The sequence below is a fragment of the Mesoplodon bidens genome (genome assembly GCF_964165515.1).
Source record: "Mesoplodon bidens genome assembly, chromosome: 3".
Classification (NCBI taxonomy): Eukaryota; Metazoa; Chordata; class Mammalia; order Artiodactyla; family Ziphiidae; genus Mesoplodon; species Mesoplodon bidens.
Window position 1 is genome coordinate 152,891,913 of NC_138178.1, and position 15,150 is coordinate 152,907,062.

Here is a 15,150-nt window from a genome sequence, read left to right on the forward strand (position 1 = left end):
AGTTTAAGCAATTCCACTCCTAGGCATATAATCTGGAAACGGTGAAAACTCTAATTCAGAAACATACATTCACCCCAGTGTTCATAGCAGCACTATTTACAATAGCCAAGACATGGAAGCAACCTAATTGTCCATCGACAGATGAACAGATAAAGAAGATGAGGCACATATATGCTATGGAATATTACTCAACCATAAAAAAGAAGGAAATAATGCCATTTGCAGCAACATAGATGGACCTAGAGTTTATCATACTGAGCCAAGTATGTCAGACAGAGAAAGACGAATATCATATGATAGCACTTATATGTGGAATCTTAAAAACATGATACAAATGAACTTATTTACAAAACAGACTCACGGATATAGAAAAACTAATCATTACCAAAGTGGAAAGTAGAGGAGATAGATAAATTAGGAATTTGGGATTAACAGATATATACTACTCTATATAAAATAAACAACAAGGACCTACTGTATAGCACAGGGATCAATATCTTGTAATAAGCTATAATGGGAAAGAATCTGAAAAAGAATATCTATAGATAGATAAATGTACATATATATCTATGTACGTATATATGTACAACTGAATCATTTTGCTGTACACCTGAAACATTGTAAATCAACTATACTTCAGTAAAAAATTAATATTGCATATTTAACTATAAAAAAGAAAAGAGTCCAATGTCCGAGGATGGCAGTGACCGGAACCACTGGGCACTTTGCTTTTTTTTTTTTTTTGAGTTACGCGGGCCTCTCACTGTTGTGGCCTCTCCCGTTGCGGAGCACAGGCTCCGGACGCACAGGCTCAGCGGCCATGGCTCACGGGCCCAGCCGCTCCGCGGCATGTGGGATCTTCCCGGACTGGGGCACGAACCCGTGTGCCCTGCATCGGCAGGCGGACTCTCAACCACTGCACCACCGGGGAAGCCCCCACTGGGCACTTTGGACTCACCGTGTGGTGATCTTTCCAAGATGCCACTTACTGCTTAGGGGACATATGAGCCCCACCCCCGTGCCTGCCCATCCAAGGCCTAGTTCTGCCCGTGCTGTGGAGAAGGTTCCCAGGCTGGCACCCCTCCCACCGCTCATGAGGGCCCCCCTTCCCCTCAGATCTCCCCATGTCTTAGACGCCACTCTCCCCTCCTCTCTATCTAAAATTCCCCATTCAGACCACAACTGGCCCAACTCTCAGCTCTCTATCAGGCAGAAAAAGAAGGCAGCTCGAGCGGATCCCAGAATTTGAAAGGAGGCGTTGTGGCTTGTTGGGGGGGGGGGCTGCTGTCTTTAAGGAGATACTGGTGGTGGGGATTTCAAGCATCACAAGGAGGCCAGAAAGGGGCATTTGGGGACAGGGACTCTGGGAAGGAGCCCACACACAGGACTGCCTCCCCTCTGGAAGCCTCCCAACGCTGGCTCTCAGCTGCTCTCGGCTCAGAGTTTCAGGTCAGTGCCCTGCTCCCTGACTGCCAGCTTCTGGCTAAGGCTGCTTTCAGTGGGGAGGACATTAACATGTGATCTCGCTTTGCCCGCTATCCCTTTGGCCCCTCCAGGGCTTCTCTTTTCGCCTAGGTTGTAGATGAGCTGTGTCTCTTCCTCCTCAGAGCCCACTCCATCTTAGGGTCTTTGGTGCCTCCCCTGCTCTGGTCTCTGTGGGAGGGGGTGTGAGAGGTGCCCGGCTGTGCTCAGCCTTCTGGCTGCATCTGGTCCCCTCCTTCAGGTGCCCTGATACTGCCTGGGAGGGCAGCAGCCCGGAAATAACTGAGGCCTTTCCCCCCTGGCTAGGCGTTGTCCCTAAGCCCTGGAGGATGGCCCCAGCCTGGACTGTCCTCAGACCCACACAGTCAGCCTGTGGTAGAAGCTGCTTCATCCAGGGCAACTCGCCATCATCATCAGTCTGGGAGGAACCAGATACACCACATAGTTCCTAAAATCAGCCTGTTTTCACCTGCACAGTCACCTTAAGCAGCTGACTGTCTGCTCTGTGAAGAGAGAGGCTGAGCCTTGTTCCTCTCTCTGTTCCCACCAGGGCCTGTCACATAGTAGGTGCTCAATAAGTGTGTTGGAGGAATCAGTCAGTCAATGAATTGATGAATAAAAATGCGACTCCTTGTTACTTTTCAGCAGGGAATTTATTGGATGTCTACAAGAGTCCACGTAGAAAGACAATCTAGTGTCTGGGTTAAAAGGATAAAGTCAGGAGCAGGCAGCCTGGCTTTGAATCCCAGCTCTGCCACAAGGCTTTGGGAAAGTTATATAACCTCTCTGGGCCTCAGTTTCTTTATCTGGAAAATAGGGGTAGTAATAAATCATACCTCAAGGGGTTGCTATGAGGAATAAATAGTGCAGGTAAAGTGTGTGTACGACAAGGGCCTGCCATGCAGAGAATGTTCAGTAAGTGTTGGTCATTCTCACTCACGGTAGAATTACTGCAACAGTACTGTCAGTGGACTGCGGTCTACACTAGGAATGGGGGAAACCAGGGCACTTCATCATCTCCATTCCCGCCCTCTAAGATTCACAGTAGAGTTGGGAGACGAAATCCACAAGGAGGGAGGAAGGTAGAGCTGCCAGGTGTAGGGGAAGATTCCCCCAGGGCTGGACTAGTTGAGGAGAGGCCCTGTGGGATGTAGTGGGGCTGGGAGAGGCCTAGGCTGATGGAAGAGGCATGTAGCTGGGTGGTGTGGGGTCACCCACGAGGTGGCAGAGGGCCACAAGGGGGATGTGGATCTTGCCAGTCAAGTCAGGAGACTGTACATCATGCAGGTCATCCCTACATTTCAGGGTTTTCAGCTTTTCAATTCTACTCTAGCTCCTGGAGGCCATCTTGGCAGAAACAGTTTCCTTCCAACCCCATTTGCTGAGTCTGGGTGGGAAGGAAAGAGTGATGGGGAGTGCCCAGAGGCCCCTCTTTGGGTCCAGGGATCTCCGATGGTCCCAACTGAGTTTTCCAGCAGCTTCAGGCTGAAACTCTGGGCAATAAACATGACCCCCTGCCTTTGGTCTCCAACCTGGAGGACCCTGCTGATCTAGACATCCGTTTGTGCCTGATGCACCCAAGTAGGACACCCTTGACCTAGGATGAGCCAAGCATTTGTAAGAAGCGATCAGAGGGAGGAGACAGGGGGAGCGTGCCCCCAGGACTAAAATCTTCCCTGACTGTGGTTGCATACTCATGATCCTATTACTGCTAAATGGAGACTTGAAATTCCCAGAAATCAACTGGCATCCCTGCCCCTGGATAGTCCTTCCCATCCCCACTTCCACCCACAGCCTTGCTTTTCTGCCTAGCCAACTCCTATTCCTCCTCTGTGACCCAGATGTCACCTCCTCCGGGAAGTCTTCCAGCCTACCCACGGCCGAGTGAGTGCTTTCCTCCAGGCTCCCCTAGCACCCTGTCCTCCTCCTTCCATCAGCGCTCTCATACCACGGGACCGTCTGGGATTGGTCCTCTTCCCTGTGAGCTCCCCCAGGTCAGGCAATGGGTCTCACTCACCTGTGCCTTCCTGGTTTTTGGCACCATGCCTGGCATCGAGTCAGCATCAATGAATGTTTGAGGCATGAATGGAGAAGCTGGGCCAGCACGACCCAGAGAGAGAGGAATAGGGCAGAGGCAGAGGCCAACACCAAGAGCAGCTGAGCTACCCCAGACACCGCCTGCCCCACCAGCAGGCTCGCCTGGCTGGTAAGCAGGTCCAAGGTTCGGCCTCATCTCTAAGGCACCTGGGATAAGACAGGAGTCAGGCATCCTTGCTCTCTGCCCATCACCCCCTTTTCTGCCCAGCAGGAGGGGCTGCTTCCCAAGCATCCCTGAGTGCTGCCCAGAAGCAGGGCAGGAGGGACATGAGGGGGAACAATGAGGCCAGTTGGAGGACACAGGGTACAGAGAGGAGCCGGGGCACTGGGGGGACCAAGTACATGGAGCGACAGGGACAGCCATGTTCTTAGTGGAGGAGACTGGCTGAAAGATGGCGGCCAGGACCGAAGGACCGGGCTCCTCATTAGAGTGGAGGGGGATGTGGCTTAGGTCTCCTCAAGTACATCCTTTCCCCAAAGCTCCTTTGGTTCCCAAACACTGGGGAGCCCGGTATTTCACTGTGTCTGACACTGGGTGTGGAGACCAGAGGACCTATGACCTCTATTGCCACAGGCAGATGGTTCCCCACCCCACGGCTTTGGGAGTCAGAGAGTTGTGCATAAAAAAGATCTGAACCCCTTCCTCCACTCACGGTTGCAGAGTGGTTATTAAGAGTGACACCATCGGGCTTCCCTGGTGGCACAGTGGTTGAGAGTCTGCCTGCCGATGCAGGGGACACGGGTTCGTGCCCCGGTCTGGGAAGATCCCACATGCCGCGGAGTGGCTGGGCCCGTGAGCCATGGCCGCTGAGCCTGGGCGTCCGGAGGCTGTGTTCCGCAACGGGAGAGGCCACAACAGTGAGAGGCCCGCGTACCACAAAAAAAAAAAAAAAAAAAAAAAAAGAGTGACACCATCAACTGCCAACCAATGGGGCAATGACAGTGGCGAGCATTCAGGGGCCCTGAACCCTGCCCAGGGTCATGTTCTCCTCCCAATTCCAGTGCTCCTGATGGCCTGTCCTTTGAGGTCACACTGATCACCCCACCTCAGCCTTCAGGATCACCTTGGATCCTTTCACCAGTGCCCCTCCAGTCACGCTCCATGTCTGTGAAGTGCCTCGGATATCTTCCTTTCCTTACCAGCCTACAGCCACTATTCCCCCCTAGAGCCTGATTACATCATACGCAGATCATAGCAAATGCCTCTTATCTGGTCCCTCCCACTTCCAGTCTACCTGCCAAAGCTCCATTTTCTGAACTCTAGCTCTAATCAGGTAATTCCCTTGCTCAAAACCTTCAATGGTTCCCTATTACCGGTCAAATTTATTTCCAGATCTCTTAGCTTGGCATTCAAGGCCCCTCTGCTCGGGTCCCAACTCTTAGCCTTAACTCCCTCTGCCTCACTGTGATGTCCCCTATCCTAACTGTTCCACGATCATTCCAAGGCTCCAGGCCTGTTCCCTCCACCTGGACAGCCCTCTCCATCCCTCTCCACCTGCAGAGATCTCATCCCTCCTTCCAGGCTCTGACCAAATGGAAGCTCCCTGCTCCCTACCTGTGGATGTGCCCTCTTCGTCCTTTGAGCACTCCCAGGAACCTCTCCCAGGATGTGAACCCCTGGAGAACAGAGCTGTCTCATTTGTCTTCCAGCCCCCACTGTGTGCACAGCCCAGTGCTGGGCACATCAGGGGAAGAAGAGCTATGGAGTGAGTGAATGAGCACGGATCTGTGCAATCATTGAGCACCTACTACGTGCCTGGTCCCTGCCAGGCATCCAGGGTACAGTGTGAACAAGGCAGGTGTGTCTGCCCTGTGGAGTATGGATAGCTCACACTCTAGAATGTGCTGAGGGTTAGCTGCAGCTCCATTCATCCCTTCCCGCTGGCCCCAGCATATCTCGGGGCTGCCTTGCTGGTTGCCCCTTGGTGTGTGTTCAGGGAATGCCGACCCATATACAACACTGACCTTGGCTGAAGGTTCTTCAACAGCCCGAGTAGAATGAGCACCTTGCAGCTGTGTCCTCCATCAGTCCAGGCCTGCACATCTTTGGATGCATCAGAGGTTATGCCCATTCACCTGCTCAGGGACCACTCCCTCCTTGCAGGGCTCAACACCCTCCCAGCTACCAAGGTGTCCACGTATTATAGGGGCCAAGAGGGCAGGGGGCCCTGGCTGATCCTCAGTGGGAGTCAGTTCTGGCTGAGATGGAGGACCAGGTGGACTCCCCTCTTCATTCACTCCCCAACTGTCATGGGAAGGAGTGGGAGAGGAGGATTGCAAGAGGGAGGCGGAGGCAAGTTCCCAGGTGGGACATTCCATCCCTGCCTGTGGGTCCACAGCTCCCAGCATGCAGACCTGCTACCAACCAGGGTTGACACCCACACTTTTACCAACCACACGGCACAATCCTGACCACTCACAATGGACACTGGCTGAAGGGCTGGAGCAGGATCCTGGGGGCCCCACGCAGCTGCCAAGCACTGCCCTTTTCATCGCTGGATTTGAGGTGAGCCCAGGATCCCAGGGAAGGAGCAAGAGCGGCTGGGCAGCAGGGGTGGATTACTCAGGGAGTCTGGACACTGGTTATTTACCTACTGGAACAGAAGCATTTTTAATACTTACCTTAAATATTTTAGCAGCTAGTATGACTGTGTCAGTGTATTCCAGCCTTGCCAGCCCTGCTACCAACCACAGTGCCAAAACAATCACACCAAGTCCAATTTAAAACCACATATTTTATTGATGTTCTTCATCAACAGTATAGGGCCATGTGTACAAATATTTCTCAAGTCCTACACCTGGCAACCTCCCCACTGTCACCCCCACTGACCAATCAGCCAGGAGGTGACTCCCTGCACATATGCCTTTTGCTCCCTCACACTGCTGAGCCTCCAGGAGATTGAGCATGGCAGGGCTGGCTTCCAAGCTTGAGCTTTGGGGTCAGGGGTGAGCCAGGCCCTTTCCCTTCTTGCCTTCCACTCCCACTGCTTCAATATGGTCAGAACTGAGGGTGAGGATGGCCCCCCCGCCCCAATGACCCCTCCATCCAGGAAGCCTGGGGTCCCCTTCAACCCTCTCTGCCACATCCTTCCCCTCCAGGTGACCTATCCTGCTGACCAGCATGATGGCAGAGTGACTATTTTTCAGGGGGTGGGGACATGGGGGCAGCAACAGGATGCTCTTGGTGGCAGGGATTTCATCTTGTTCACCACTGTATACCAGTGCCTGGTAGAGACTTGGCACATAGTTGGTGCTCAGTAAATACATGTAGGATGAATGAATGAATAATATAAGAGGGAGAAGTATGAGTAGGTGGCACCATTACTACATTAGTTCTCTAGGGGGCATGAAGGCAGAACCAAGACAAAGTCCTCCCAAGCTCTGCTCAAGAACTCGAGGTGTTGTGCAGTGTTGTGTGGCAATGGTTGGGGTCACTGTGGCCACCAGCTGGACACTGCAGAGTGTGGGCTCCAGCAGACTGGATAGCAGAATGGCCTTGGGACCCAGTCAGGAGGGCGCACTTGTGTTGTCCCCACTCCCTCATATGCCCCAGGAGTCTGGTCTTCTGAGTCCCAGAACGCAGAGCAGTGCCCTCATCCAGAGCCAGTCAGGGCTGGTCTCCCAATTGCACCCGTATATTCTGGTCTCCCCATTCCTGAGCCTCAACTCTCCCAATCTCAATCCTCAGAGTTGAACATGATTTTCCAGCTTTGCTCTCCCCAACACTGCCCCAACCTGCCCCTGACGCTGCCCCATCTCCCTGTCCTCAAAGGCCAACCCCCTCAACTAATATTAATACCTAGTAGTCCCATCTCCCTGGAGGTCGGGTAGGGTCCTGAAAGTTTGCATCATGATTTTCAGACTACTCCACGCCCGTCCCATCCTCCACGAAAGCAAATAATTCACAGGTATCTCTGCAGATCTTGCCTCTGGACCTGGCAATCACAAAGAAGACACTGGCATCTTGGGGTGGGAAAGGATCTTCCTTTCCCTGACCCTGTGCAGAAATTCTTTCCATAGCATGCTTGCCAGATGACTGCCTAGTCCCTTCCAGAATACCTCCAGTTGTGAGGCACTCACTACCTTCCCAGGCAACTATTCAAACACTGAACAGCTTTAGCTGCTAGAAGGTCCTTCAGAAATGAACCCATTTGCCTCTTTCATTCTGAGTCCCCAAATATCCCAGTGCCCAATCTCTGTGTGACCCTCTCTCTTCCCATTCCTTCTCTATTTTCATAACATTCCTCACCACTTTTCTCTCTCCCTCTCTCTCTCTCTCTCTTTCTCTCTCTCTCACACACACGCACACAATCAAATGCCCCCTTCTATATGGTTGTGCAATCACATACCACTCTCATTTATCAGTATCTCCCTTTCCTTCTCTCTTCTTCCTTGCCTTCCCAGCATCTAGCAAAGACCCAGAGGCTGGAGACCAATGGGGAAGGCTGGAAGAGTGCCAGGGAAAGGAAGCATCCAGCCAGGTCCTGGATTGCACTGGGTAGCCAGCTGAGGCGGGGTGGACAGGGGACAGCAGCTAAAAATCCCAGGCCATTGGTTGCTGTCTCCCAGAGAAAGGCCTTGCAACTTGAGGGCTGGGCAGCAAGCTACCAAGTTCTTTTTTCCTTCCACTGTTCAAGATTCCACAGAGGGGATGAGGACACACACCGCTCCTTTCCCAACCTCACTAGCACTTGGCAGAGCTGACTTGGCTGCCTCTGACACATGGTAATTTTAAACCTTTTTGCTAGACTCCAGGTCCTGGGGAGCTTCATACCAACAGCAAGAATCCCCTCCCTACTCCTAACCTGGGGCTGAGAGGAAAAGCTCTAGCAGATAGCAGTGATGACATGAGACTTGGTGGAGCGTGGGTGAACCAGGCAGAGGGGAAAAGCAGACACCCCAAGGGGGAAGAAACAAAAGCAGAAGCTCTGAACGGTTAGCAGCCACCAGGCTGGCTCACGGGGAACCTAGCAACGCCTTGGTGGCCATTTTCCCTCCTTGTCATGATCCACCAGCCAACGCTGTTCTCCGTATGTTACAGACCAGGGGTGGATGTTAGGACCTTACCAGTCCATAGTTGTAGTGGGCCATGGGTGGAGACAGGGTGTTGTGGTCTTCTGTTCACGAGGAGTCAATACACACACACACAGAGAAATGGTGGGAGCGCCTGCTACTTGTCCCGCTGCTTGGAGCTTTCACTTCCGACATTGAACATGGGGACCAGCAGGCCCAGGAGCCACCTCTTTCCGAAGACCTCCTGTAAGTTCTTGCGCCAAGGCCGGGCCCTCACTGCCACCCCCTTCCGCACCTGGTGGCGGGTCTGCCCCCGGAGGATCAACAGCAGCTGATGGCAGCAGAAGCCAGCGCAGGCCAGGCCGATGGCAAACCAGAGGTAGAGCATGAGGATGACGAACATTTCAGGACCAAGGACAGCTCCTGCAGGGGGCGGGAAAGCAACAGAATCACTTTCCACGCAGGCCACGCACTGAACTGCCATCCAAGCAGGCGCCTTCCGCTAGGGAGGGAGATTAATGAGATTGAAGCTACATCTCAGCTCGGCAGCGAGGGACAGGAACAAGTTGTCCTAACTTTTTCTTAGTGCTGATGGCTCCTGAGGCGAGAGAGGAGAACTGGGGACGTGGGTGGGGAAAGGAAAGGAAACTTCTATGGGCAGTGCCTAGATGCTAGCATTATCCTCAGGGTCAGTGATACCACCTCTCTCTCTCTCTCTCTCTCTCTCTGCCTTCTCTTTTGGGGCTAGAAACAGGGAGAAGTGTTTTTTTTTTTTTTCAGGAGGAGAGAGGAGTGAGCTGAGGACCCTGGAGAGGGAGCTGGTGCCTGGGCAGTTGTCTAGACTGCAGCGCCTTCTCTTCGGAGCTGTGAGCACTGGCTGGGAGGACTTGGGAAAGTGACAGCATGATGGAGAACAGGGCCTAGTCATCAAGAAGAATAAATCACGAGTTTCAAGACAGTGCAGAGGATAATTCAGTCATCAATGTTAAAAAGAGGACAGTATGGCCACTGGAAATTTCAGCCAGAGCCGTCCTGTCAGAGCTTGCTAAGGCTGGAAGAGGCCCCCAGGGTCATCAGTCTAGGTCCCTGCCTTGAGCTGGACCTTCCCTAAACCCCTCTAAACCAGTACTCTCCATGACTGGTTTAAACATCATTGAGTAAGAGATTCCCCACTCTTCCTCCGAGTTGGGGTGGCCGGTCCGTGCTAAGTTTGAATCTCCCAGCTCTGTGGTCTTGCACAAGTTTCTTAACTTCTCTGAGCTGCAGTTTGCTCATAATGTAAAATGGGTATAACAACAATGATTCCATAGGGTTGCATGATTCAGAGAAATTGTGTGCGCAGTGGCCAGCATTCTGGTTCACACTCAGCGCAGCACTCCCTCCCTGCTGGGCATCTTTCACAGATAAGGAGACTACCTCCAAAAGGGGCTCAAGTTTAACTCTTAAGACCATCACGCCTTCTCCTTCTCCTTTCCAGGGCTTGGAGATCTGGCTGAGCTACTACTTTAGCAGACTTGACCTGCCCAGCAGCCAGGGCAGTGGGCCCAGGAGAGAACTCAAAACTCAAAGCCCTCCTCAGCCCCTCTCTCCAGCAGGGCAAGCTCACCATCACTTCCTCCAGTGAGATGCGGGTACCTGCCAGAGACCCTACCTTACAACCTATTCAACCTCTGCAAATCTCAACCCTATTCCTCCCTTCTCCAGCTTCCCGTGGTGCCCACGGACCTCTTCTCATCTCCCCACGTTTCCATTCCCAGACCCCTGAGGGCTGGGCTTTTAAAACTTTTCCAGGGACTTCCTTGGCGGTGCAGTGGTTAAGACTTCACGCTCCCTATGCAGGGGGCCTGGGTTCGATCCCTGGTCAGGGAACTAGATCCCACATGCATGCCACAACTAAGAGTTTGCATGCCACAATTAAGCAGCCTGTGAGCCTCAACTAAGGAGGCCGCCTGTTGCAACTAAGACCCAGTGCAACCAAATAAATTAAAAAAAAAACTTTTCCAATCTGAGCAATGGTGGACTCAGTGGCCAGGAGGATGTGGATATGATTCAGGTTTGCTCATTAGCATCCCCCTCTTGCCTTCAGCCCTAGGAGCTTTGATAGCAGGTTTCTCTTTGCAAACTTGGGGACAAATAAAGTCCTGCTGCCCAGGGGAAGGAAATCTCAGTCCAACTGGCTTGCACAGGGGGCAGGGGGCAGCAACGGGACAGGGCTCACCTCGGGCTGTGCCATCCCTCTGACCCACTTCTTTCTTGTCAGCACAGGTTAGCTCAGGCAGCCATGTGCAGGATGAAGGATTCTGGGACCATGGTGCCCTCTGGGGTGCAGGAATGCTACAGGCAAAGATGGCCTTCAAGCTGGGATGTGCAAACATCAGAGCTGTCAAGCGCAAGCCTGCCTTGCACCTCAGCCTCAGGGACAAGCCTGGGCTGATGGAAGCTGTTTTCCACAGTCTCTTTTTTCTGGCGCTAAATCAAGGCATGTAGAAAAGACCTTGTGGCCTTTCCCCGGCCCCTTGCAGCAGCTACAAAAGGCTATTCTGGGGACATGCTTTCTCTCAAAGTGTTTGAAGCTGCCTAGCCTGGCTGCCTCAGCTCCTCTGAACTATTTAATAATAGTTCTACTTCTTTTAGAAAATCACAGAATTTTCCTAATGGGCCTGAAGGGTCACACCATCCAATCACTCCACCCTGGCTTTCCACCAAGCACCTATAGCACCTTTGACAGATCATCACCCAGCATCTTTAATATACATCCTGGGATAAGAAGCTCTCTCCCACCCAAAGTGGCTCATTCATCAAGAAGCAACTTCAGAGAGGCAGTATTGTGGGAAGAATGTGGGCTCTGGAGGCTAGCAGCTCTGAGTCCAAAGCTTGGGTTGGACTCACACTAGCTGTGTGCTTTCAAAGCAACTTAACCTTGTTAAGCCTTTGGTTGCCGAGTCTTTAAAAATGATATAATAATACCTTCCTCACAAACTTGTCCTGAGGATTGGATGAAACGAGACCTGCACAGTGGTTAGCACATAATATTTGCTCAACAAATATTAACCCCTTTTCCCTTCTACTGGACTTTCTGGCACCCACCACACTGGCACACTTTTCCAAATGCCATGACACAGGTCAGATGGTGTCATCTCCATTTCCCAGATGAGAAGAATGAGGCTCAGAGAAGTGACACAACCTGTACTGGTCCCATGAAGCCAAAAGAAAGAACAGCTTCTAAAATCTAACTGGCCAGTCTCCTTCCTCTCTGGCATCAACGGAGGGCATGTGGGTCCAGCCACCAGAAGACCCCTCCCACTTCTGGCTCACAGGGCCCACACACAGCCATCCCATGCTCTGGTGGCAGATCTGCCTTAGTACCACAGCTGGGGACAGCTCCGTCTAGCAAACGACTTGTCCCTTTTTACACCCTCCTGTCCACCTGGCCTCTGGAGCAGATGAGAGGGCAGTGCCCTCAACCATTTGGGTTGAGAAGAGAGGGAGAAGGGACAGGAAGGAAGAAGCTGAACAGGTGAGGTGTGTGTCAGGGCAGGCGAGAGAAGGGCCGCCAAGGGGAAAGATGAAAGGCCAGCAAAGGAGGAGGATGAGATGGGAGAGTTGGAGATTAGAAATCATGGCCTCGGGACTTCCCTGGTGGTCCAGTGGTTAGGAATCTGCCTTCCAGTGCAGGGAATGTGCGTTTGATCCCTGGTCGGGGAACTAAGATCCCACATGCCATGGGGCAACTAAGCCCGTGCACTCTAGAGCCCACGGGACAACTAGAGAGCCCCCGCACCGCCACTACGGAGCCCGCGCACCACAACTAGAGAGAAGCTTGCGCGCCGCAGCGAAGAGCCCATGAACCGCAACAAAAGATCCCGCATGCGACAATGCAGATCCTGCGTGCCGCAACTAAGACCCAATGCAGCCAAATAATAAAAAGAAAAAGAAAAGGAAATCTTGGCCTCCTTTTCCTAGTGGGTCTGGTGAGGAGGTAAAAGATAGTGGGACTCATTTTTCTGCTAGAATAGGGATCTGGGCCCCAAGATAGGCACTGACTGGCTCTGTTCCCCCGTCAGATCAAAGCAAGAGGTTCCTCTTCTTTACTTTCCTGTCTCCCACCCAAACCTAGCACATATGGACAGGCCTCAAGCCCAGGCTTAAATCAAACCATTTCAAGATCCTCTCTTTGGAAGCACCCATTTTTATGTGATGAAACTACTTGGAAAAGAAAGTGTAATCAGTCTCTCTGGCTCTCCTCATCTCTCCACCTGCCTGTGCTCACACTCCACCGCCTAGCCCGCCCACTTTCCCTCCCCCGTCCTGGTTATTTCAGTCCCAGCAGCCTCCTATTGCTGGCGCCAGGATCCAGAAGGTCCGAGAGCTCTGAGTTCTGGGCCCAGCTCAACCACCAGGCCTCAAGGCAACCCTCATAGCTGGGTCCTTCTTCCAGGGCCTCTGTGTTCCCACTGCCAAATGGCACAAAGTTTTATGCCTGCAGAGGACTGGGCTGAGGCCCCAACAAAGACCAAAACAATGGCTTCCCCCAGAGTGGGGCCGAATTTTATGAATGTCCAGCCCAGGCATATCAAGACAATTTGGGGTTCTCAGTGGAAGAAGCTGCCCTCTGTCTTTTTTGTCCCTGAAAGGTCAATGGGGTATAAAACATGCTGTATTTCCTGTGCTGCTGTGCATTGTCTAAACACCTGGGAGGCAGGCCAGGGGCTGCTGCTCGGAAGTAGTAAGATCCTGGGCAGCCACTTAACCCCATCTGAGTCTCAGTTTCTTCATGAGAAATGGAGATGACATCACACACGCACCGCTCTGTGTCCATATGTGCATGCTACTAATTGTAAGAGCCAAGTCAGTCAGAGTCAAAGGCCAGGGTAGGTGGAGTGAAGGAAATGAGGTAGGGGCAAATTTCATGGCCAGGTAGGGTGGTTGCTGACCGGTGTCAAGGCCTGGTTCCTGCCACCAGGAACCAGGTCCCTCTGGGCCTGGTACCCCACTCTCCTTGGGGTACACTATATAAAGCACATTCCTCGCCAGGGGGCATAGCTGAGTGTGAAGGTCTACATGCCTGGCTCCTGCAACTGTAAGAGTCTCCTGGAGGGTCAGATCCCACACCAGTCCCATGGCTCTGTGGTGTGAAGATGGAGCCATTAAATATGGCTGCATCTCCAACCAGGATGCTCCTTGCTCTGAGCCATCTGCAGACTGGAGAACAACCTGCAAGGGGTCAAATTTAGTGGGTAGGAGGGCGAGGGTTAGCCTTCTGCTGGGACTGGCCCGGCACCCTGGTCAACCTTACTGTGGTTGATCAGCAAGACCTGGAAGGCAAAGTTCTCATAGGAATGTGTGAGCAGGACTGGGGGCCAGACAGAGGAAGGACATAGCATGGGGGTACTTCGCAGGCTGCACGGAGGGATGGCCAGCAATCAGCCCCTCCTGGCTCAGGGCAGGTGTATTGCCGGGTTTGCCACAATTCTATGAGCAAACGGACAGTGGCGAGCAACGAGGAGAAGATGAATGAGGATGGGGGTGGGGAGGGAGGTTGCCAGGTGACATACAGCATGCCCAGTTAGTCTGAATTTCAAACAGATAACTAAAAAACTTTAGTGTAAGTATGTCCGCTGCAATATTCAGGAAATACTTATATTAAATAGTTATGCATTGTTTATCTGAAATTACAGTTTAATTGGGCACCCTGTATTTGCTAAACCTGGCAAACTTGGGGTTGAGGTAGAAGGTCTTTGCATAGGGCCCAACCTGCCTGCCAAGGCCCACTCACCGGAGAAGAACTGGCTGATGGAGGTGGGAAGGAGCGTGAGGAAGGCCAGGGGGTGGGCGAAGGAGATGGAAAGGACCGCGGAGATGTAGGCCACGCCGGCCACCATGGAGTAGAGGCAGGCCAGGGAGGTGTAGAGGCAGAACAGGATGAAGTTGCGCATGTTCCTGCTCCCGATGCAGTTGCCGGTGAAGAAACAGTGATGATCGTGCCTCAGGGTGACTCTGGCGCACACCCGGCAGAAGTGGGCGCTGGGCGGAGGGCACAGGGCCCTCCTGGCTGCGGTCCCCTGGCAGGCGTCCAGGTCGTCTGGGGAGTTCTGGATGACCAGGACATAGTTACCCAGGGCGTTGGTTGAGAGGAACAGGAAGAATGCCCCATGGAGCAGCGCAGGTGAGAAGAGCCGGGCGGCCGAGGGGTCCTCACGCATACTAGGCAGGAAGAGGAAGAGCTGCAGCACGAAGGTCACCAGGGAGATGCACAGGAAGTAGGCGGGGGCCACCACGTTGAGCAGCCTCAGGGCCAGCATCCTCGATTACATTCCTAAGGGGCCCAGGGTGAGAGGAAGACTCACTGCAGCGTCCGGAGGGCTCCCTAAGGCGCTCCCTGGCGCTATCTGTCCGTCCCGCTCCACGCAAATCCATGTCCCTCGGGTCACTCCTCCTCTCTTCCCTAACCCGTGACCAAGCAGGCGTGAGACCCCGAGATCATGACAGCCTCTGGGAGCCAAGCCCTACCTTCTGGTGCCCACCTCCTCCGTTTCTGAGGCACCTCGGTGTCTTGAC

At 53.0% G+C, this 15,150-nt stretch overlaps 1 protein-coding gene across 1 annotated transcript; it reads right to left on the minus strand.

Moving 5' to 3' along the window:
• Nucleotides 1-8,749: 8,749 nt before the first annotated feature.
• On the minus strand, nt 8,750-14,894 carry ZDHHC22 (zDHHC palmitoyltransferase 22; the record flags this gene model as incomplete). Its single annotated transcript, XM_081228949.1, has 2 exons — nt 8,750-9,015; nt 14,369-14,894. The coding sequence occupies 2 exons, from the start codon at nt 14,892-14,894 to the stop codon at nt 8,750-8,752; spliced, it is 792 nt and encodes a 263-aa protein (XP_081085075.1).
• Between the last annotated feature and the right edge of the window lie 256 nt (nt 14,895-15,150).